The 25942-nt window shown below is 39.8% G+C and overlaps 1 protein-coding gene across 1 annotated transcript; it reads right to left on the bottom strand.

Moving 5' to 3' along the window:
* CenB1A (Centaurin beta 1A) lies at positions 1–25942 on the bottom strand. The gene is made up of 20 exons (XM_034976227.2): positions 25746–25942; positions 25523–25639; positions 24180–24353; positions 21710–21794; positions 20653–20796; positions 16274–16369; positions 13944–14203; positions 11269–11385; positions 10036–10227; positions 9386–9492; positions 8471–8559; positions 7729–7823; positions 6922–7065; positions 5917–5987; positions 5224–5355; positions 3256–3413; positions 2349–2462; positions 1404–1510; positions 649–797; positions 1–259 (listed from the first exon to the last, which is right to left on the bottom strand). The coding sequence occupies exons 1-20, from the start codon at positions 25796–25798 to the stop codon at positions 240–242; spliced, it is 2424 nt and encodes an 807-aa protein (XP_034832118.1). The 5' UTR covers positions 25799–25942; the 3' UTR covers positions 1–239.

The following is a 25942-nucleotide window of genomic DNA, read 5'->3' on the forward strand; positions in this document are numbered from 1 at the left end:
CGGCCACGCGCATTAGCAATTTGCGGGACTTATAGCTAGCTGGTTATTTTTAATTTATAAAATGAAAATTAAAAATTCGCAACGGTAAACTTTATTTGTTATATTAAAATGATGGGAATATTGAACAATTACACTCGAGGCGTATCATCAATTCATCACCACGGTAAGTTGTTCATCACCAAAGTCTATCATTCGTCTCGCCACCACAGCTGAAGTCGCCGAAACCTTTTCTCCATTCGTCATTCACTAGTTTGTTCGCCTGAAATAGATTTTTTTTCAAATTCCATTACAATTTAGCCATTGACTGTGATATCACCTGGTGGTAAGTGGTGATGCAGTCTAAGGTGGAAGCAGGCTAACTTGGGAAAGATATGGCAGTTTTTTATTAAACCCCTTATCGGTTTCTACACGGCATCCTATGGGAACGCTAAATCGCTTGTCGGCACGTCTCAGCTTGTGCAAGTAACGGGGTTGTAACGGATATCGTTTTGCAAATGGCAGATACATGAAGGGTAGTAAGATTATCGGTTTTGTGGATGGGGATGGCGATTATCTTTCATTCAAAAGCGGTTCTATAAATGAGAGCGTAAATCGTACTCTGACAATACATCTCCTCGCTCAGCTTCGTTAATCTCAACATATAAATACCTTCGTTGTTGTTATGCCTAGCGCGCACGAGTCGCTCGGGGTGCGAGTGCGCCAGCTGCGTGTAGTCGCGGAACACTTCGTTGTACGTGTCATCGTTGGACGACATCTCGCTCTCGCGCATCTCTTCATTCAGCTTCGTTAATCTCAATCTATAAAAGGTGTTTTTTACTGTATGAGATTTGCGCACAAATTGTAAACCTAAAAACTTGGACAAAACGTGCGAGACGCATTAGTATCACGACTGACACTCCTGTGACACATGTTATACCTAATCTACCATTAATTAATATCATCTACAAAGAACTACAGTCCACACATGATCACGGAATTATATTGTAGGTACACTTTCACAATTGGGTATTTGACTGCATCAAAAATAAATTATTTCTCAGTGATTATTAAATAGAGGGTCTTCCAAAATAAGTAAAATCCACGTCCTTTGTTGGTTTTATGTGTAATAACCATTTTAAATTATCGATTAAACTAAAAAAAGCACGTCAAATGATTGTGACGTCACACACCGGTATTTCATAGAATATCGCATACGAAGCGCGCGTTTTGACGTTTGATAAAAAGTGATTTGACTAGTTGTCAAATACCGTAAACGCGTCACTTTTCTTAGACCCTGCTGCAATGTACACTGAACCTAAGGATGGGTTCTTGAATATACCGCCAAGAAACCAGCTGTAAATTAAACCGTGTTCTATACACAACTAATATTGAAACACTAGTATTTACGTTGATAATATACTCACAAAGTAACAATATCGGCGTTAGCGTGCCCGACGGCAATGTCAAGCGGCGTCCGTCCTTCGTTATCCACGAGGGTTTGGTCCGCTCGATATCGAAGCAGCAGACATACCTGTTAAAACAAAATGCTGTAGAATCGAGTATAAGTCCCGCAAATTGCTATTGCGCTGGAACCATGTCTCATTAACATCGAAATTATGTCATTTTGACGTCGGCCGAAATAAAAATATACCATCAGCTTGAAACTTCAGTCTAGTGCTGACGTCACTAAAATGGCGGCCACGCGCATTAGCAATTTACGGGAGTTATATGAAAGGGTTTTAGTGCCGAAAATAATCTACTTTTCACTTAGATAGCGAGGAAATGAAACAGTGATACACGACAGGACCTATAGTTCGATTCCGGAAAACCGGCATCAATCTATTACAATCGAAATTGTATTGTGATTGGCTAAATTGATAGTATTTTTGCTGCGACATAGATTTTAGCCAATTGCGATGCCGGCCAGTGAGAGGTGATTGCAGTGGTCACACTGTAGCTGTCATTTTACTGATATCGAGCCCCTGTAGATGAGCTCACTTTCAAACTTCACCGCTGGTGATACGTGTGCCCACGTAATCCCCCACCATAATCGCCCACTGCGCAGGTGCAATATCAGAAGCCTTTTAACAAGACGCCAAATATGCAGACCGATGTATCACCCACTGTGCAAGTTCAAGGTCGGACACCTTTTGACCTGACACCACCTGTAGCTTACATGAATAAAGTACCAGGAGAGCATAGGAGCCTAGGCGCTATAGAAATTTCCATACAACACTTTTATGCCCAAGAGCATAAAAAGCAGTTTTAGTCCGCTTAGGTACACTGGGCATAAAGAAGAACTTTACGAGCATTATAAGAAAAAAATCATTGTTTTGCGTGTACGTGTGTATAGATTAGTTTTGGCTTACCTGGCCAGTGTGGCCAGCCTCAGTGGCGAGGTGCAGAGGAGTCATGCCGTCGTCGTCTTGAGCATTCAGTTTGCTGCCGTTCAACAGGAGGAACGAACACGCCATCACAGATCCCTGTAACATCGTAAATTATTATATATTCGTATTTTTAAATTAGCTGAAGTCTTGTGCATTAGGCTATGTGGGTTTTATTTTATATATCCACTAGCTTATTCCAGTGACTTATTTGCTTATGTTGTCAAATGAAAAATAAAGAGTTGTGGACCCGAAGGGGTAATGGCGCCCCCCATAGCTCGAAGAGTTTGGAGCCCAAGTAGTAATGGGCGCTCCATATGTGGAGCGCCCATTACATTTCGAGCTATGGCTCGAAGAGTTGTGAAGCTGAAGTAGTAATGGGCGCTCCACATAGCTCTAAGACTTGTGGACCTGAAAGGGTAATGGGCGCCCCACATAGCTTGAAGAGTTATGGAGCTTAAGACGTGGTAAGGGGCGCTCAATATAGCTCGAAGAGTTGTAAAGTTGAAGTGGTAATGGGCGCCCCACTTAGCATGAAGAGTTGTGGAGCTGAAGTGGTAATAGGCGCATCACTTAGCTCAAAGAGTTGTGGAGCTGAAGTGGAAATGGGCGCCTCACTCAGCTCAAAGAGTTGTGGAGGTGGAGCTGAAGTGGTAATTGGCGCATCACTTAGCTCAAAAAGTTTTGGAGCTGAAGTGGTAATGGGCACCTCACTCAGCTCAAAGAGTTGTGGAGCTGAAGTGGTAATGGGCACCTCACTCAGCTCAAAGAGTTGTGGAGCTGAAGTGGTAATGGGCACCTCACTCAGCTCAAAGAGTTGTGGAGCTGAAGTGGTAATGGGCGCCCCACTCAGCTACAAGAGTTCTTCAAAAGGTCTTATATTTTTACGTACGCTAAGCACGGCCGCGTGCAGAGCTGTGCGCTTGTCGGCAGCGGGCTCGCTGGGGTCCGCGCCGGCGGCCAGTGCGGCGCGCATCACGCACACGTTGTGCGCACGCGCGGCCCGGTGCAGCACCGCACCCGCTGACAGCGTCGACATGTCGCACGCGCCTGTCAGTGAGGTATCATATTAAATATTTGCGCTTATTTGCGCAACTTCGTCCGCGTGGTCTATACAACTTTCAAACCAACTCAACTCGACCCTTAGGGGTTGAATTTTCAAAAATACTTTTTTAACGATATGTGATAATAGCTATCTGCATTCTGCATGCCAAATTTCAGCCCGATCCGTCCATAGTTTGAACTGTGCGTTGTTAGATTGTATTTTCAGCTAAATGCATGCCGGTTTGCCAGTAATTGGGTGTACACGCCGTTATGCCAAAGTAAATAAAGCTTAACACGTTGGTGGACAGTACAAGTTAAGAATTTCTTCCTAAATGACACTTCTTATTCTCATACATTGCCTATGGGCGTAGTGGCAATGCGGTTGTATGTACAATGTTGTTGAGTGACAGAACGCATATAGGCGTCGCCTGAAGGATAGTAGTCCTTGTCGGACCCGTATTCCCCATCATCAGCATATGGATCTTCACTAGATTCCGGAGTTTCAACTTCATTGAACAATTCTAACAACCGTTTTTGTTCCCTTTCGTACGGATCTCCAGGCGCCATCTGTAGATAAATTCATTATTGTTTCAATACCAAAAAACTGCATTCAAAACAAGCAACTACTAATATTAGAAGCACAATTACCTTATACGTAAGTTACATGAATTGAATTTGAATGTTTCGATAAATAAAAACACAAAAATACGTTGATAACTTACCACTCGAACCGTTATTTGCGCGCGAAAGTATGAGGTGACACTAATCCTCCCGCCGACGCGCACTACGTGACTAAATGTATGAAAACACGACGCCCACGAGCGTACTGTGCGGGGAGAGGGGTACCGGAATTCTGTCAATGTGTGTGTAACTTGACATGTTGTAGAACTATGTACGATGACAGTAGGAAAGCCGCATTACTTTTGCGGTGACACTACAACATGTTCTTCCTTGTAAAAGTATTGAAAATCAAGCGCCCTCAGACGTACTGCCGTGACACGAGTAATAACTATGACGTCTACAGGCGTTCTGTCGTATCATTATTTACTATCTGAACGTCCGTGGACGTTACTGTCCATCAATGTGTTAATTTGAGACTGTTTTGTCTTTGTTTTCAAGAAAGACGGCGCATCTCGGCTCTTCCGGTGTGCATTGCATCTATGGTTAACTTCACCGTCACACGCATCGCAGGCTGTTTGACCAGCCGGTCATTTAACCACTCGTGTGTTTCTCCCTTAAGTGTAGCGTTACATTTGCTTAAGTTACCTATGACACATCTATTGAATTTCTGATGCTTTCGGCGTAGCGCCGTACCTTCCGTTGGGCTTCGGCTAGAACGCATACAATGTATTTTGCATAGCAAGCGACACATTACGCGACCGAAAGTTCAGCGCGGGTATTTCTTCTTCTAAGCCCTCTATAATAGTCAATAAGTACCCTTATTATAAATGCGAAAGTGTGTTTGTTGGTTTGTCCTTCAATCACGTCGCAACAGTGCAACGGATTGACGTGATTTTTTGCATGGGTATAAATAAAGACCTGGAGAGTGACATAGGCAATTTTTTTCCCGGAAAATCAAAGAGTTCCAACGGGATTTTTAAAAAACCTAATTCCACGCAACTGCACAAAAAGTGGCGACACCGGCTGACGACGACGTACCGCCGCGCCGTACGTAATTTTTCGTCGCGCAAATCGCTGAACTAAACGCACGGCGCTGCCCCGTCCGACAGTGTGTCACGCCAACCGAATACTTACTACGACCGATAGTTCAGTCGCTGAAGCCCTTACACTATGTAAAATGCGTTTCAATAGTAACCCAGATCGTCTTCTTCCCCTTCAGTGGAGTCATGGTCGGAAGGCAGGCTGAGATCGACGGCGCGCTCGCTGGCCAGCTCTGTGCCGATCAGTAGCACCGGGCTGCCTTCCGACTTGCTGGAGCTTTCCGATACTGAAAATGTTATAAAATCGGTTACTCAAGTTTAAATTGTGTATAAATAGAAACAAGAACCGGCCAAGAACGAGTCCGACTCGCGCACCGAGGTTCCTTACTATAGTTGTATTTTTAGACATTTTGCACGATAAATCAAAAACTATTATGTATAAAAATAAATACAAATCTGTTTTAGAATGTACTGGTAAAACCCTTTCATATGAAACACCACTTGGTATATTAATCTTACTTTGAAAGTTGAAAGTACTAATTATTTGTTCATGAACACATTTTAATTGCCACAGACAGACAACAAAGTGATCCTACAAGGGTTCTTTGACTAGGGTTGTTCTCAAGGGTGACTTGGACTAGGATGATTGACTACACAAATTTCAAATCCGTATTGTACCCCCTTAAGGGTCGAATTTTCAATAATCCTTTCTTAGCGGATGTCTACGTCATAATAGATACCACCAGTAGTTTAAGTTGTACGTTGATAGATGAATCAGTCAGTCAGCTTTTCCTTTTATAAATATAGATTTTAGATGTATCTTGTCTTATATACGAATAAAGTCGTACCACTGGTGTTGCTATTTGCATCACTTTTTTCATCTTTAATAGTTTCCGGTACTGAAGGTGGAGCTCGAACTCTGAAATAAGCAATATATAAAAATACATTCAACATTATTGGAACAAACTGGGAATAAATCTGTAAATCGCCAAGTCAGTTGTAAACAAAACAATGCTCGAAATATACTAAATCCACTTGCGCCATACTGATTAATCAGATTTAATTAAAAAAATTAATGCTGTCACTTTTTGGCACATTTATATGCCTCCTGCCAAAAAGTGACAGCATTACATTTAACCAAATCAATTTACAGTACGCGGCAGTACATCGACCTTTAGCCGTACAAATATAATATATACAAATAAGAGTAAGATGGACAGAGACGACCAATCATAATCAATGATAATTGCTAGATAATGTGACAATTTTTTCGCATCGTCTATGAGTGATTGCTCTACCGGGAAATCAGTTCGCTTGTATGAAGTATCGGCGATGTGGTATATTCACCGAGTAAAGATATGACATTATATACAGGGTTCGACGAAGCCGTGTAGACAGAGCAATCGTGCGGGTAAGTGCGGGATGAAGGAGCGACTGGCGGGTGATTACGTAAAACATTGCAGTAGCGACAGCAACGCAACAGTTTATTTGCTGTCTCTCTTCTTCTTCTTATTTTGCTTTGTGGCTATTGCTGTCTCTCTCTATTCGGACGTTTGACAGCGCGTTCGCGAGATTTACGCCTGTCGCGAGATACGTAATCACTCCGCCGAACTGGCCTATGTATAGTACGCCACAGGTCGAGATAGCAATCGGGGTATGAGGCGGGGGGACGCCCCGCACAGCAGCACGTCACCCACGCTCGCCCGCACCGGGTTAGCGCGAGGGCTATGCGGGTCGTTCCTTCCCCGATTGCCATCTCGACCTGTCGCGTACTATAGTTAGTGCCCTATGATGACAGGTCGTCGCGGCGTCATTCACCGTCGAGATCTACTGTGGTATGGTGGTGGTGGTACCTCCGCCTCGCGCGTCGCACGGACCAGCGCCTGCCGTTCCTGAGCGGCGAGTCTTGCAGCGAGTCGGCCGCGGCGCAGCGCACGATGTTGCGCACGAACGCCAGCTGCACGTACTTGGCGCGCACCCACGCCTCGCGCACGCCACTGCCGCCATAACATTATTGCTACGTTATGGTAAAGCATGGAAATGTGAGCTTTATATTGAGATTCTTACGGTGAAGTTCTCAGTAAGTATTCACTTGAAAGAAGTGTACAACGCGTAGACCACGTACACTTTAATTTTGAAATTCCATCGTAAGTGACAAGACATAAAGCTCACATTTCCATGCTTTACTGCGAGTTGAGTCAGCGTCGAGTCTGTGTAATGTGCAAAGACGTGGCCGGACTTTTTCAATAAATTTGTTTTGTCAAAAAAAAAGTACTTTTGAACAACAATTTCTAATATATTTTATACTAGCTGATGCCCGCGACTTCGTACGCGTGGATTTATGTTTTTAAAAATCCTGTGCGAACTTTTCCGGGATAAAAAGTAGCCTATGTCCTTCCCCGGGTTGCAAGCTACCTCTGTACCAAATTTCGTCAAAATCGGTTGAACGGTTGAGCCGTGAAAAGCTAGCAGACAGACAGACAGACAGACAAACACACTTTCGCATTTATAATATTAGTATGGATTTAAAAAGAAAAGCTGACTGACTGACTGATCTATCAACGCACAGCTCAAACCACTGGACGGATCAAGCTGAATCCTAGTCTAAGATTAAAATTATGTAAAATGTATTGCTGCTTGTTTCCAAAAAAAAAACTTACGTGTCACAGTCTGGAGTGGCCCTTTTGATCGTGGTCCCGTCTGTATTAGCCTCGTATATTAAATTCACTATTTTATTCCCTAATTCTGCCATTACCTGTACAAAATAGTGTAAAATAATTAGCCAAAAAAAACAAGTGTAAAAGTTCATAAGCTGTGATAGCCTAGTGGTTAGGACGTCCGCCTTCTAATCTGAGGTCGTGGGTTCGATCCCGGGCACGCACCTCTAACTTTTCGGAGTTATGTGCGTTTTAAGTAATAGTAAAATTTTTTTTTTTTTTACTTTTATTTATACTCACTTTAACGGTGAAGGAAAACATTGTGAGGAAACCTGCATGCCTGAGAGTTCTCCATAATGTTCTCAAAGGTGTGTGAAGTCAACCAATCTGCACATGGCCAGCGTGGTAGACTATGGCCAAAACTCATCTCTGAGAGAGGAGACCCGTGCGTCGACAAACTCTGTGAGAGGAGACCCGTGGCCCTACCGCGGTTGTTTGACAGCTACAATGTCAGGATCGCAATCATCTCTGATTGGTTAATGCTCGCTCACTATTGGCCACAATGCATTGTTGCAACAGGAATCGCACAAATTCAGCCAATCAGAACAATTGAGGTTGTAATAATGATTGATGCAGGTTTTAGGCAATCGCCCAGCAGGAGCCGTCGATGGGTTGATCATGATGATGATGAGTAATGACAAAAAATTGGCTAAAAATGTTTGTCATGGTCTAAAGTCAAACTTGCCTTAATAATGTCTGGTTCCCAATCATCTAAAGTAAGTGATCTTACTTTACTAACGTGAACGCCTAGAGAGCGATGTATGCCCGAACATTCTGAAACAAAAATATTGCCACAAAACTGTACAAGACTGCAAAGATCGATATAAAAATGGACCAAGTTCGAGTCGGACTCCCACACGAAGGGACTCCCACATTCGTTCCATGGAAGGGTACCATCGTACAAAAATAACACTTTTTGCTTTACGGAACCCTTATAGGATCACTTTGTTGTCTGTCTGTCTGATGTCTGTCAAGAAACCTACAGGGTACTTCCCGTTGACCTAGAATCATGAAATTTGAAAGATAGGTAGATCTTATAGCTGGCTTTAGGGGAAAAATCTGAAAACTGTGAATTTGTGGTCACATCACACAAAAAAAATTAAATTGTGGTCATAAACTAATAATTAGTATTTTCAATTTTTGAACTAAGATAACTGTATCAAGTGGGGTATCATATGAAAGGGCTTCACCTGTGGATTTTAAAACAGATTTTTATTTATTTTTATGAATCATAGTTTTTGATTTATCGTGAAAAATGTCGAAAAAATGCGACTGTACTACGGAACCCTCGGTGAGCGAGCCTGACTCGCACTTGGCCGGTTTTTTTAAATTGTATGGCATTCATTTTGAAATATACATTATTTGTAGTTATAGCAGCAATATAAATATAGATACTGTGAAAATTTCAACTTACTAATTATTACGGTTCACGAGAGGTGAGAGAGCCCGCTGACAGACAGACTGACGGACGGACGGACAGGCGGATAGCGGGGGCTTAGTAATAGGATCCTTTAAGCACCATTTAGGTACAGAATCCTAAAAAGTGCCAAAAGAAACAAGAGACAAAAAAATCATGAATAGTATAAAGTAGATGATATACCTATACACAATGTGATTCCGAGGTTAATACTGGCCCAGCGTGGATTGGGGCTGCCGCAGTCACAGCAGTAATTATTTCCGGGTATGCTCAGTAACTGTTCCCATATTCTGAAAAAAAAATATTCAAGCAGCTACAGTAGGTACGCGGCAGAAAATGATGTACATCGACCTTTAGAAAGAAATAGCGGATTTGTAGAGCATTGTCTCTGCCATTGATACCGATAAAACGTCATATAGGTATGAGTGACAGAGACAACGTTCTACAAAGCCGAAATGTCTATAAAAGTAATCCTCTGCAGTAAGTTGTATTGTTGATGTTTTTCATCCCGAAGGACAGTAATATTTTTTCTCCTACTTGCTCGGATATTACTTCATTATATATTTTTAAAAAGTTTTTTTTTAAATACTTAAGTACTTAACACATTTTTAAAACGGACTGAAAAGTATAAAATATAAAGTTCGCTATGAGAATAGTTGTAAGATTTAAAACGAAAATCGTGGGGCGCACGACGTAAGAAATATATTATTCGGCAGGCAAGTGCTTTTTTCCGGTCTGGGCAGTAATGTACTATAAGTAGGAGTTGTCGCGGCTCTGTCCCTGCTGGATGGCGCAGCGGATGCCGCGCTGACACTGTCATCATCACACATTACCTTATCTTCTTCATAGCCGGGGTGACGTTGAGCCGGTCGGCGGAGGAGCTGGCGTGGTCCGGCACGAGCACCATCTGCGAGTCGGGGTTGTCGCGGCTCTGGCCCTGCTGGATGGCGCAGCGGATGCCGCGCTGCAGCGCCGCCACCCACGCACTCAGCATCTCCTCCGAGTCCGCTTGTAGCATGTGGCTTCTGGAGACCGATAGTACGATGGACTGTTCAATATTTAACGCGATAAAAAACCGCAGTGAAATCGCAGACGTTGAGTATTAGGTACTACATATAGGTCGACCTGAGAACCTCCTTCTTTTTGAATTTTTAAGTCTGTTAAGAATAGGACTTTGGGCGGTTAACTTTTTTAGAGTTTTAAATCTTGAGAAAAAAGAGCTTGGATAAGTGATATCGAGCACAATATCGAGGAGACATGTTCGAGAATGAGCAAAAATTAGGGCCTAACAAAGAATAAAGTTTTAAGCTTTCTGTACCTGACTGATAGCCCACGAAGTAAAGTGCGATGTCAGACACCACTGGTGTCCGACCTATCGCTCTAATTTTTTATTCGAAGTGGGATAGCGATAAGTAGTTATTTGCTTCAATAAGGTATTAGAAGCACTCCATTCACCTTTAATAAACATTCATGCTGGACGCTAATTGGATATATTGTACTGGAAACGACACGCTGCTTACTTTATTTCAGTAGCAAATCGTTGAATTGGGGTCGCTAATATCTTTTTATCTTTTAACTTTTATTCACAAAAATATTAAACACTAGCTGATGCCCGCGACTTCGTCCGTGTGGAATTATGTTTTTTAAAAATCCCGTGGGAAATCTTTGATTTTCAGAGATAAAAAGTAGCCTATGTCACTCTATAGGTCTTTGTCTATACCCATGCAAAAATCACGTCAATCTGTTGCACCGTTGCGACGTGATTGAAGGAAAAACCAACAAACAAACACACTTTCGCATTTATAATAAGGGTACTGATTATGCTGAGGCACTATGGAAGCCACCGCAGATGCCATGCCAACGACTGATTGCCGCCTTGCAACGGCGCGGCGATGTTAGCAAATCTTGAAAATGAAAATTCTTTAGCATACTGAATGACGTTGAAATAATAAAAGTAAAGTAAATTAACGATTTAAAAGCACTTGTAATAAGTCCAGTTGAATAAAAATATATTCTATTCTATTCTAATATGAACCCGCGTGAAGAGATTGTATTTTGTAACTTACTTGGAAGGTGAGAGGACCTCAAAGCAGAATCGTCTCTCGCCATCGAGCACCGGTTTGACTGTACATAACCTCAAATCTTCTTCCATCACTGTCACATTGAGCTCGCCGGTCCGTTTCCTAAAACGAGACACAGATGTTTAACATTTCAATCATTGGAACAACGTTCTGAACAATTGTATTATTTATCTAAATACGTAAAAGGAAAAGGTGACTGACTGACTGACTGACTGCTCTATCAACGCACAGCTCAAACTACTGGACGGATCGGGCTGAAATTTGGCATGCAGATAGCTATTATGACGTAGGCAAAAAGCTAAGAAAGGATTTTTGAAAATTCAACCCCTAAGGTGGTGAAATAGGGGTGTGAAATTTGTGTAGTCCATGCGGACGTAGTCACGAGTATAAGTTAGTTACCATATATAACAGCACCATATATAGCACCTAATACCATATAGATTGTATGATGTTGTCTGAACTGAGTCCCTGTGAAAAAAGAACCCCGGATGGGTTCGAAACTAGTAGGGCTGACGTCGCGCGTCGACTAAACACGTGAGTAAAGCCGGGTGTAAGATATGTATATTGTATGAAAGTAAATAAGTGCCATGCCCATAAGTGGATTTCCCTTCACGTAAGAGTAATGTAAATTTAATATTTTTCAAAAATTAACCTAATAATTACATACATTCGCACACAAAGGGACCGCAACGCACCATCGTATAAGAAATCTCAAACCATTATAAATACTTATAATCTCAAACCAGTTTAAATAAAAACTCGCGCCATCTTGATGTGTCTCTTGACAGACAACGAAATGATTCTATAAGGGTTCCTTTTTTCTTTTGAGGTACGGAACCCTAAAAAACCGTTTTCTATCGTAATTGGCGTCACAATTGACTTTACAAGAAACAGAAATTTTAAATACAAGTAATTATGACAAGGACAGAATAATTTGCTTTGAAGTTTCTAAATGCACATAAATAATTCGAGTAGGTACTGGGAATTATTAATTTAATAACAAATAGCTTTTACGATTAAAAATTATTATAGCGTTTACGGAAGCTGTGATAGCCTAGTGAAACTGTGATAGCCAAGTAGTTAGGATGTCAGCCTCCTAATCGGAGGTCGGGGGTTTAATCCCGGGCACGCACCTCTAACTTTTCGCAGTTACGTGCGTTTTTAAGTAATTAAAATATCACTTGCTTAATCCTACTCATACTAAGAGGAGATCCGTGCTCGGTAGTAAGCGGGCTATGGGTTGATCATGAGTTAAGTTATAAGCGTTACAGATGCAAAAATATCAATTTTAATCATTTATCTACACCCATGCTTTAAATCCTCTATAAAAGATTCTGAAACAGTTAGCTTATTGCCAACATTAAAACACCCAATATCTTAATAACCATTAAAGCATCCAAACGAGTGTTATAATGTTGTACTGAATTTCATTATAACACTCGTTTGGATGCTTTAATGGTTATTAAGATTTTGGGTGTTTTAATGTTGGCAATAAGCTAACTGTTTCAGAATCTTTTATAGAGGATTTAAAGCATGGGTGTAGATAAAGTCCTGTATGCAACTGTTGATAATTAGGTATTAAAACACTCAAGTCATACTATACCGATAAACCGACTTTCGTGTTTTAATGCCCCTCTTTATTCAACAGTTGCATAAATAACTATTAACGTCTTCATAACGTGTGCCAGATGCAACTATTTGTGAGACTATAGTCTCGTATATCGGTGTGCTGGTACTGTTTGTTTACAGTATGTGCGCTCGTCACGCTTGAGCTGGGAGGCTGGCTAAGTGGGACGGCGCTAGAGGTCAGGGTCTCGCGAATTAACATAATTCACGCGGTATACAATAAACTAAGAAAAACTAGAGACTTCGAAATGTTAGAGGTGCGTGCCCGGGATCGAACCCCATACCTTCCGAATAGGATGCGGATGTTTTAACCACTAACTAAACTTAACTAATCCGTACTAATATTATAAGTGTGTCTATCTGTCTATGTGATAGCTTTTCATGGCCCAGAGATTGAATCTCAGTCTACTTTTTGTCCCGAGTCCCGAAAAATCAAAGTTCCCACAGTATTTAAAAAAAAACCTAAATCCACCTTTACAAAGTTGCGAACACCATCTATTTAGTACAGAGATAACTTGCATCCCGGAGACGGACATACTACTACTTTTTATCCCGGAAAAACTAACACTGCTGACTAGACATACGAGTATATAAATAATAAAAACAATCTGTTTCGAGCCTTGAAGACGTAGGCTTGTAAGAAAAAACATTCCTGGATCTTAAAAGCATCGATATAAATGACAAGATATGGTCAAGGGAACAAAATTTTTCACGGTTTAGGAACCAAATAAATCAGCGATACTAATGAACGACCCGTTTGAAATCCAGACGTCACTGAGGTGGCATTGGTGCTAAAGCACCACTGAGTCGCTGCCATTTTGTTTGTTCAATAACCCTGTCCATACGAAGTAATATATAAGTCAATGCTGAAAAGTAAAGAAATTACCGCATACTAAAACACCCTCCGGTTATTAAATATTTCATGAAAATTTGTTGACGTTTATAGAATTGATAAAAAAACGCGCGATGATGTTAAATATTTAATGCACATTTTAGCATTTGTGGTATAGTCTGAAAAAAGTAAATAAACTCACCTATACACAAGCCGGTTGTCATAGAGATAGAACCATCGCCTGTTCCAAGTTTTGAAAGCGTTGGATGTCCGTTTGAACAGGTACCCCTGCATCCGGGGCATGTTTTTCAGGCAAGGTGTGCTCAGAAGTCCCTCTTTGGTGTCGCCTTCGGACGCAACGGGTTTACAGCTCGGCAGAACAGTGTCCTTACTGTTGACTATCGAGTGTCGATTCTCCATCTCTTTATCGAGTAGCTTTGTATCGTTACGCATTGTTGCAATCTGCAATGTGCTCGTTAGTCAATAGCTGGCATTAAATTGCTTAGCGTCTAATACTTTCTTAATTGGTTATAAGTAACGATATCTGGATGCATAATGACTAACAAGTAAAGTAAGACCAATGAGACGAGAGAAAGAATGAAGAGTATGTTTAAAATGCATACATTTTGAGAATGCACTCGCAATATTTACTCTATGTGTCTCCTATCACATCAAAAGTACGGTTACCCCCGTTCCAAAGGGCCCAGATTTAAATCGGATGTTCCAGAGGCAGAAGCTATTCCCACTTGTCGGAAACCGATTTTGTGTCAAAATGTACTGCCACTGGAACACCAAGCGATAAACGACCAACGACAAGTGGGAACGGGGGTTGCTCTTAGATTAACGACTAAAATCGTACTTTTGACATGACAATAGACACATAGAGCAAATCTTATGACGGGTGCGTTCTCAAAATGAATGCATTATACATTCTTTCTCTCGTCACGATGGCCTTAGTATCTCTTGCGTAATTTCAATTGGAGAAAAATACATAAAATAGGTATGTTTGTTTCTTTTACAAATACAAGAGATACCTACAATATTCATGCAACAATAAATATCGGTTCCGTAATTTTTTTTGGGTAAGTAATAAAATATAAGCTAGATTGGCAGATAACATAATCTATTACGTCTCACAAATTTTGTTATAAGTGTGAAATCTTCAAAAATTTGTATTAAGTGGTTTTTAAAACCTTCACAAAATATCACCTACTATTTAAATGATTCAAAACTACCATTATCAAAATAATATAAAATCTAAATCACGTTTAATTAGTACATCACGATAAAAATAAAAAAATAATTATTAAAAATCTAACGTGGAACGATCTAAACTAAAAGAGGTAAACAGTCATTTAACCAGTGCCAAATTAGAAAATATCATATCCATTTATTGATACATAGTATAAATGTATATTAAGTATATAACTTTTTAATACACCATAACAATACAGTAACTCCATAATCTTATGTTATGTATAAAAGCGAATACTTGTTTGCATGAGATCACGTTTTAATTGGTTTTGGTCCGTCACGTACGTAGCCTCTTTATTTATTATTATAATTGCGTATTAGATGACCCCTAAAGCCTTAAAGGTTGCGGAAGCCTAATGCGACTTGGGAAATGTAGTTGCGTATTATAATTGCAAAATACTTTCGTTCCTATGTCGTTTTAGGCATCGTACCTACTTTGAGCTATTCCGTTCACTTATTCTTCAGTGATTCCCTGATCATGTAAATTAACATATATGAAGTAAACCTTAATAAAATTATAACCGGAAAGCGTTATTTTTCAGATTGGAATATATATTTTTAGTTAAGTTTGAAAACTATCGTACGCAATCGTAGGTACGAACAAAAAGGCTCTTGCCACCAATATTCTGCGTTCATTGAGCCGGCAGGGAGTAGGCGGTATCTTCGAGCAATGAAAATGAAAAATGAAAAAAATAAAAATAAACAAAACAGTTTTGTCAAATTTAAACATTTTCTTGAAAGATCTTGTGATCTTCTCAAATCTCTGGGGCACCTTTTTAAGATACTTTATTTCTCTGCAGTCAGATCTCTTGCCTGCTACTTATCCTTGTATGACAAGTTGAAGGATTTTTACAGACAAATCAGTCAAGGATCAATAAATGTATTAAGCAAAAAAACGAAATCACAGACGTAACTTACACCATTAAAAAACTAAAATGGATGAGGGCCATCTTATACGAAATAAGAAACCAATTGAGCCAAACATGTAACAGATTGGTATCCGACAGAGGAAAAGAGAAGAAGGGGTAGACTATTTCGAAGACGATCTATGGGCAAAGACAGGGAGAGAAAATCTACGACCGTGAAAGATGGAAGAACCTTTACTAGAAAGCAAGACAATAATTCAGCGTTATTAATATTTATTATCGATGTCTTTATATAATATAAGAAACAAGTTTATTGTAAATACTACTTTAGATACATAAGTTGGAAAAATTGAGAAATTTTCAATAAAGGTGTATTTTATCTTATCTAAGTCAAGTAAGTTCTATAGTTTACCTCGTCAGCCGTCGACTTGAGAAAGGGCTCCAAATCCTCAGACAGATCCGCACCCTGATGATGATAGGTGCAGCACGCTTGCAAATACGACAGGAACTATAACAAATAATCTTAATATAAAACAAATAATCTCAATAAATACTTATATCTTTAAAACTCTTGGAATCGCGAATGAAATCATAGCTTATTTCTTTTCTCTATGTATGTCATCGATACTAATTCTGTAGTACACGCAAACTTTAACTTAACTAATTAAGTTAGTATTAGTATTGCCTGCCGACCTTTACTTAGTGTAATGGAAACGCTTCTAAATGGCTGACAGTGTTTTACACTATTGCCTAAATTATTCAACTTTTATAGTAGTCCGGAGAGGAAACGCCCTGCGCGCCCACACAGCCCCGCTAACCCGGTGCGGGCGAGCGCGGGTTACCCCGATTGCCATCTCGACCTGTTGTGGACTATACTTGCAGTCAGAGTAACTATACCTAAATTCGTAATAAGGTATGGGGTATGATAAAACGATGTCATCTTAACTAATCTAAAGCAAATTGCTAATTTCTTTATTTAATTAATCTTTTGTATAATGAATTTGTATAATAACTTCTTCTAAATATAGTAGGTAATTTCGTTTTCAATTACGCAGTAGAACTTCACAATTATACCTAGCTATCGTATAATAATAATATAAGTTAGTTTATGACTATAAACATTTTAATTTAAAGAAAATCACCATACTCTTTAAAGATAATTTATATGAAGAATTGAAATACCATATAAATAATATATGTATATAATTAAAATTAAAGACAACTTCATGGGCTTTATAAATTAAACAAAAATGAAAATACTTTTTTAGTCAAGTAAACTTTCACAAGTACTTTTGAATCGTCGGATGCATCATCTACCACTGTTTCGGAATGCCTTTCCTACCGAGAAGATAAAATAAAGATTACTATTACCTTTAATTTATGCCGCCGCTAATCAAACCGTACAATCCATTGAAAATATTTTCAAGTTAGACACATTTAATTATATTTTTCGCAGCATATATTTTGTACACAAACACGATCCACCTGAACCACTGTCGCCTCAAGATGCCGTAATCAGATTGCGAATTAGTCACTTGGGCAACCTTGCGATTGGCCTGTCACGAAATCTATCGAGCTTCGATTCGCTGTAATCAATGACTAATCTTTGATAGATAGATACTATATTCTTTGGTGGGTGTTGCACTATCAATACCGTAATCGTGATTCTGTTATAGGAAATATGAAAATCCAGGCACAATGCGATACTGTCAATACCATCAATATTTTCTCAATAGTCTGGATATCGCGTATCGCGTGATAATATTGATAGTGTAATAGGTACTTTTGATATTACACTTATTGTTACTATTGTTACAGTGCTACTATAACTATTAGTTTATCGTACCTATCTATGATATAACAATGAACTGATAACGGCAAAGCCTCTTTCAAAATATTGTTACTAGCTTATGCTCGCGATTTCGTCCGCGTGGACTACACAAATTTCAAACCCCTATTTCACCCCCTTAGGGGTTGAATTTTCAAAAATCCTTTCTTAGCGGATTCCTACGTCATAATAGCTATCTGTATGCCAAATTTCAGCCCGATCCGTCCAGTAGTTTGAGCTGTACGTTGATAGATCAGTCAGTCAGTCAGTCACCTTTTCCTTTTATATATTTAGATAGATGGTGCGACGGATCAAAGTTGTAAAAATATAAGATTCCATTCTTGAAGAACTCGACATCAAGCAGCGCTATCCTCCATAGTTCAAGCTCGCATACTTAATTTCAGTTACGAATACAGGCGTGAAGGTTTGTTCATACACGCCCGTTTTCAATCTATCAGTAATCCGTAGATGAATTACTTAGTAACGTTGTTATACTTATTTTGTCAAAAACACCATAATTTTTTCACAAAATATAACATAGCTAAGTTCATATCTCCAGATTACAGATAGATTAAATATTGAAAACGGACGATAGCGACCAGTGATGCAAGGGGAAGTCAAAGGCCAGATCGCGCTGAATGGAAATCCCATTACACGAGTGTGCAAGAAGAGCCGCGTCGGGAAGGAGTGGTGATAGATTGTCAAGGTTGTAAGGGTGTTAAGGTTGTCTGGAAGAGATCGCTATTTAGCGATAAGACCGCCTTTTTGTACCTACTTTTTAAGATTTCTTTCTGTAACCTGTCATTTGTGTTTTTGTGGTGCAATAAAGTATATACATACATACATACATTGTCAACCTTACCACCCTACCGGCAAAGCCGTGCCGCCAAGCGATTTAGCGTTCTGGTAAGATGCCGAAGAAGAGGTGTGGTAAGACCAAAGGGGCATGGGTTTAACAAAAACAAAACAACAACAAAAACTGCCATAACCCTTCCAGGTTAGCCCGCTTCCATTTTAGACTGCATTATCACTTACCACCAGGTGAAATTGCAGTCAAGGGATGTATCTGAAAAAAAAGCAAGCCCCAGGAACCAGCTGAAATGACGACCACGATCAGTCTGCCATATCTGCGCCTGAGAAGTTTCCATAGTTCTTAACCTTCCAACAGGTTTGGGAACAAGTAAAATAATTGGAAACCTAAACTAACTTACTTGCTAAAATCAAAAATGACATCAAAATAGCACACTAACATTTTTGACTATTCTGTAGCGCGTATTATGATGATTTCTGTCAGTTTGAATTTCATGTTAGGCAAATTGAGAAAACAGTGGTAAATTCAGTGAAGGTTCAAAAGCACTAGTAAAAGTTTATTTCAATAAAACGTCTTTCTATTTCCATTATCGATAAAAGCTTGATATTTTACTAGCTCTTACGACCTGTCTATAAAATGTATTAAAGCCGTTCTAGTTCCAGTTCCTTGCCCCGAAAAACAAAAAAGAAACACTGAAAGTGCACGTCTTTGGCAAAAACTTTCTGTGCTCTTTCTTAACGGTGAATACCTAACATTTGTTCACAAACATTTCGACACCGCTGTATCGAGGCAAACTCCACCAATGCGATATTTGACTAAACTAGGTAAACGAATCATGAATTTTCAAGCATTAGGGATGACTTATGCTAACACGTGGCGGGCGCGGACGAACGGATTCAAAACATCACGAACATTTTATATGCAGCAGTTTATGTTTTACCGTGTGGCGTCCGTGATGGGTTAGCATCTTTTTGTGTTTCCAACACGTTGCGGGTATACGAGCCGTGCTACGTACAAGGCGCGGACGAGGCACGGATTCAAAGCATCACGAACATTTTTTATAAGAAGCAGTTCATGCCGTGTGTTCAGTAACCGTGTGGCGCGGGCGTCCGTGCACGGAAACGGCACGCACCCGCCACGTGTTGGCATAAATCATCCCTAAACTAACCCAATTAGCGTTGGTCTTACAACGATTGAGGATTTTCAGCAAGTAAATACTTAAAGCTAATTAAGAGGCCTAAACACTACTTTTATGTTTTCTCTAAACTACAACGTATTATGAAATTTGTCAAGTCTATTGTCATTTTCCTTGTGAACCATTGTGTAATGAATGTGTTATGGAGACCAAATACATAAATACCTAATACAACGATTTACCAAGTTACAGCTAAGTATCTATACTAAAAAAACCGGCCAAGTGCGAGTCAGCAGAGCACAGTACAGCATCGTAAAAATTAGGCGCGCTAGTTTTCCCTCAGTTGGTTGGTCCTAATCACTAGGCTATCACAGCATAAGCAACAAACAATACATATTTTACTCTGCGAGATCGTCGTGTGGGCAATTATGTTCATTGTTTTGCTACTGAGTCACGCATTTCCGTCTAATTCATATAATATGTGCAGCTGTTTGCGTAACATACCACCTGTAGGTATATTGTAACTTCTTACATACTACTTAACATGATCTTTGACAGCGCAGTCATTGGATTAAAATATACTAAGTATTTTATTAATAGTTTATTACTAACCAGCTGATGCCCGCGGCTTCGCCCACGTGGATTTAGGTTTTTAAAAATCCCGTGGGAACTTTGATTTTCCAGGACAAAAATTACAAAATTTCGTAAAAACATTCAAACGCTTGATGCTTTAAAAATCCCGTGGGACCACGATTTACGAATGCAATTCCTTACACTTACAGCATCAGGGTTGAGGAGTTGGGTCCTCGAGTTCAACGATAAAGTCGCGACAGTTTGACAATCGGGGTATGAGGCGGGGGGACGCCCGGCACACCCGCACGTGACTTGTCACCGGCTTAGCACGGGGGCTGTGCTTATGTGCGGGGCGTTCCCTCCCCGATCGACATCCCGACCTGTCGCGTACTATGCTACACAGGTTATGCAAATAAAGATTTGTATTGTATGGATATAACTCACGGTGGCCAAAACTTCGTGTCGCTTGCGCGCCTGCAGCATGGTGATCTTGTGCACATGGTCGAGCGCCGTGTGGCGGAAGCACGAGCGCGTGGCCAGCAGCAGGTTCACCGCCTCCTCCGCGTCCATCGCCTTGTGGCGAGACACCTGCGTGCACGGGTTCATTCTTCACTCTTGTCTCCCCAATCACTAGTGGTTATTTACACCACAGACTTGGAATCAGGGCCATCTTTAACCTATTGAAGGCCCTGGGCACATTAGAATAATTGGGCCCCTATGACCTTGAGAGAGTAGTGGGTCGGGGGTAAACAAGAAAGATCGAATATAAGTCAGTCTTGACTATAATTACCTATCTCTTTGGTCCTCTGTTTGAGTGGGCCCTTTTGACCTTTGATTTAATCGAAATTAATATGTTTTCGCTAATAAAATATCGGTTGGTTGGTTATAGTTCGGTGATCTGGCTGGGACCAGTGGGCCCCTATCTATCGTGGGCTCTGGGCACGTGCCCAGAGTGCCCAGTGGGAAAGATGGGCCTGCTTGGAATAGCTAGATACCGCAAGCTGTATGTCCAGGCGTGGCCACAATTTGGAATAACTTTATTTACATTCTTCTGTCATTCCTCAACTAGGGCATAACCCGACTCGAACTATAGATATGAATATAAAATACTCAAATTTGGCTTTTTTAAATAAAAATGGCGAGCAGATGGGTGACCTGATGTTAAGTGATTACCGCCGCCCATGAACATTTGTAGTACCAGAGGGACCACTAATGCGTTGCCGGCTTTTTAGGACTTTGTTGGTCCGCCCCTTCAATAGCCCCATGTTGTAATCTAATGGGAACACCGCCGAAGGGAGTATCTAGCTAGTCTAAGTCCGTGGTTTACAAACAAACTATGCCGTTTTCGTTTAGGAAACAGATGAACTGTTATAACACCCAATGTTCCAATTTTCACTTTAAATATTATCTAACTCGGCTTTGGATATAAAATAATGTTTCGTTTCTCCTTTTTGCGTACGTCATTAGAACACCTATTTATTGTGTTTAAATGTTTCTTTACCTGAGAATTTCTATTTAAAGCTATGTCCAGATCATTTGAGATTTTATCAAAGTGATGTTTGCTCTCTTTCACACCTTTGATGTCTCTGTAAAAAATACACGCAGTTACATTGTGTCAACAAGGCGTAAACAGTTGTTTGAACTTAACCATTATCAATTTATCAGTGGGTGTGACTCAACGTATTAATTTTACATTGGACATTTTGCTGATAATGTTCTTAGTTATAAAAATCGGTCAAGTGCGAGCGAGTCAGACTCACACACGAAGGTTCCGTAGTTTTTAATTTAACACTTTTAATTTTTTTTAATGTGAACATTTTGAAATTTTTAGTATTTGCATAACTAGAATTTGTACAACGGCGTATTTCTATTGCCGCTATAACTAGCGAAATACATGTTCTGTGAAAATTTCAACTACGAGATACAGCCCGCTGACAGAGACGGGTGGACGCACGGACGGACGGACAGCGGAGTCTTGGTAATAGGGTCCCGTTGGCACGCTTCGGGTACGGAGCCCTAAAAATTCTAACACTCATATTCTGTAACCAACATATTTCAATCATAACTAGCTTTGCGGTTTTATTAACAAAAGTGATTCTTACCGTTTTACTTCTGTAGTACAAAACCATCGGTGCGCGAGTCCGACTCGCACTTGGCCGGTTTTTTAACAAGAGCCCATATACTAATGGATTTAACATGGTAATACTTCTTTTAGGTAGGTAGTGCACAGCAAAAAATGACTATACAAAAAGATTGTGGAATGGTTACACATTGAGCATACTTCAAGGTTCTTGTTTATGTTGATTAAACAATGCTAGTAACGGTGTTAGGGTAGATCTACACATATTCATGCTTCCAAACACTTCTATTTCTACTTCAGGCATACATCCAAGCGCTTAACTATAGTACGCGACAGGTCGAGATGACCGCCCGCATAGCCCCCGCGTTAACCCAGTGGGGTTGTGCCTTCTCATACCCCGATTGCCATCTCGATCGCGTACTATAGTTCCGAGCATGAATCATCGTACGCTTTACGGGGCAGGAAAATATCACAAGCAAAAAATTATATACTCACTATCTGATGCCCGCGACTTATTGCGTGGTAGGTTTTTTAAAAATCCCGTGGGAACTCTTTGATTTTCCGGGATAAAAAGTAGCCTATGTCACTCTCCAGGTCTTTATCTATACCCGTGCAAAAAATCACGTCAATCCGTTGCACCGTTGCGACGTGATTGAAGGACAAACCAACAAACCAACAAACAAACACACTTTCGCATTTATAATAAGGGTACTGATACTAGATGAAGCCCGCGACTTCGTCCGCGTGAAGTTAGGTTTTAAAATCCCGTGAGAACTCTTTGATTTTCCGAGATAAAAAGTAGCCTATGTCCTTCCCCGGGATGCAAGCTATCTTTTTACCAAATTTCGTCAAAATCGGTTGAATAGATGGACCCTGTACCATTAGACAGACAGACAGACTCACTTTCGCATTTATAATATTAGTATGGATTGTGTAATCAACATAATATTTCAATCCTAACATGTGCGGACACAATACACATATACCCTTGGTGTGAAAGACTGAATTTTATTAGTTCAGTGAATGCACTATAATATAAACAAGCATTCTGTTGGTCTTGTGTAATGAAATCTAAATTTAAACTGGTCTCCCTAGAATTACGATACAAAGTTTATTTAAGATGACAGGTAGATTTATAGCATGATACACATATCCTGCAATTTATACTTGACAATGCAAAATGGAATGTAGTGAGTATGTATAAGAATATTGTGAATTGTGATAAACTTACATACCTAAGTTGCAAGTTTCAAGTTCAAGTTGCATCAAGTGTCAAATACCTATAGTACGCAACAGGGTGAAATGGCAATCGAGGTATGAGGGGGACACCCCGCACACCCACACGCCACCCCCGCTCGTCCGCACCGGGTAATGCGGGGGCTGATTGTCATTTCAACCTGTCGCGTACAATCCTACCGAAATATTTAAATGAAAAAAATGTAAGGGTAAGTTTTGTCTAAGGAGTAACTGCCTGATATATTATTGTAGTTGAAATATTATGCAAAGCTAGTCTTTGCATTATGTGAAAAATTGTGTGTAACTTAAATATACAAAGTAATTTGTTAAACATTGAATATCACATTACTATAGTATGAGACAGGTCAAGATTGAAATCAGGGAGGGAACGCCCCGCATAGCCGCTAACCCGGTGCGCGCGAGCGCGGGTGACGTGCGGGTGTGCAGGGCATCCCTCCGCTTCATACCCCCATTGCCATCTCGACTTGTCACAGACTATACATAAAAAACCTAAAAATGTACACAATTAATACTAAGATTAATATAAATAGTTAAAGTTTGTAAGATTGGATGTAGGGGTCAATCAATACCTTCTATTACTCTTAAAACCTATATTTAAGTGAGCGTAAGAGGTAAAGTATAAAAAAATACATACACTTTGATGAAAGCAGTGAGATTCTTGAGTATAGTCCGGGATGCTTGGTCCAGCAATATGGAATGGAACTTGGTCATCTCCTGCAGCGAATGAATCATGCGGTTTAATGCGGACAGCACTGTGGAATCCTCTGTGAAGTTGCTGCTCATGTCCCAAAGTGCGTTTGTGAAGGTGCTACACAAATAATAATCATTAATGTGAAAATTACATCACTTTTTAGGGTTCCGTACCTCAAAAGGAAAAACGGAACCCTTATAGGATCACTTTGTTGTCTGTCTGTCTGTCAAGAAACCTACAGGGTACTTCCCGTTGACCTAGAATCATGAAATTTGGCAGGTAGGTGGGTCTTATAGCTGGCTTTAGGGGGAAAATCTGAAAACCGTGAATTTAGGGTTAGATCACACAAAAAAAATTTAATTGTGGTCATGAACTAATAATTAGTATTTTCAATATTCAAGTAAGATAACTATATCAAGTGGGGTATCATATGAAAGGGCTTTACCTGTGCATTCTAAAACATATTTTTGTTTATTTTTATGCATCATAGTTTTTGAATTATTGTGCAAAATGTCGAAAAAACACGACTTTAGTACGGAACCCTGCCTGACTCCCACTTGGCTGGTTTTTTTTTAATTCATAGAGTAGCCCTGGGCTGCCATCATACCTGCCCTTCGATTGTGGTAGAAATACAGCTACAATGTCACGATCCCAATCACCTCTGATAGGTTTTATGCTCATTCACTTATTGGCTACAATGCATTGTTGCAACAGGTATAGCATAAATTCAGCCAATCACAACAATTGTGATTGTAATAATGATTGATGCAGGTTTCACAGCTGGTGGCAAGTGATGATGGAGCGCACTTACCTAGAAGATGTCTATTCACTACTTTTCAACCAACTTCCAAAGAGGAGGAGCTTCAATTCAGGATGTACTTTTTCCTCTTTTTATGCTACTTTAAATTTAAGTATCCTAATTAGGATTTGAGATAGGTGAGTCAAGAAGGCATGAATGAAAAACTTTTCCTGTTCATTATTTGTGATTTTTTTACCAATGAAAAGCAGAGCTACTCTTATTAATATGCTACTGATTTTATAAAGATTATTGTAGTTAAGTACAATCGTTACTAACTTGTCTTGAATAGTAGTACCGAATGATTTTCACATTAATAAAAAAACGCATAATAATGGGATTTTGCTAGGAGTAGGATATTTTGATTTTGACAAAAAACCTACTCGTAGCAAAATTGTATATTTTACACATTTTTGAATAATTCTGTAAAGAAAACCACACAATATTATTTATGGACGAACGATAAGTATGATTAACAAAAAAAACTTACCTTCTATGACTCATGTAAGTTTTTCCTGACTCTATCATAACAGAACATGTCTTCAAAACTTTGTCAAGTTTCTGCTCCAAAGCTTCAATGCTAGCTTCTTCGGTTTCCAGCTGCTCCCTACAAGCACATATCACACAATTTATCACTTGCTAAATTGCTAAACAAAACACGTACCGATTTTCACTTTCTATTTACAATAAACTTTCAATAGTTACTTCCTTACCTGAATTTTGGGGAGTCTCTCAGGCACTCATCGAAATCTATTAAGGGCTTCATATTTGTTGTTTGTGTTTTTATTGTAGAAGTTTAACAGCAAATTTTCATTGTCCGCTACTTATTTCAATTGATTTCAATATCGACAAATCAGAGAAATTATTGTAAGTACCATTAAAAATTATTGCACGAAACCAGGCCAAAACC

The sequence above is a fragment of the Maniola hyperantus genome, chromosome 15 (assembly GCF_902806685.2).
Source record: "Maniola hyperantus chromosome 15, iAphHyp1.2, whole genome shotgun sequence".
Classification (NCBI taxonomy): domain Eukaryota; kingdom Metazoa; phylum Arthropoda; class Insecta; order Lepidoptera; family Nymphalidae; genus Maniola; species Maniola hyperantus.

What these genes read in the sequence shown, in the direction of transcription:
- CenB1A (XM_034976227.2), bottom strand. Translation starts at nt 25,798, where the DNA reads ATGAAGCCCTTAATAGATTTCGATGAGTGCCTGAGAGACTCCCCAAAA. An exon ending in GCCACTCCAGACTGTGACAC is followed by an intron (nt 7,066 to 7,728) that starts GTAAGTTTTTTT and finishes TTATGGCGGCAG; the next exon opens with TGGCGTGCGCGAGGCGTGGG. An exon ending in TGCACGCGGCCGTGCTTAGC is followed by an intron (nt 2,463 to 3,255) that starts GTACGTAAAAAT and finishes ACGATGTTACAG; the next exon opens with GGATCTGTGATGGCGTGTTC.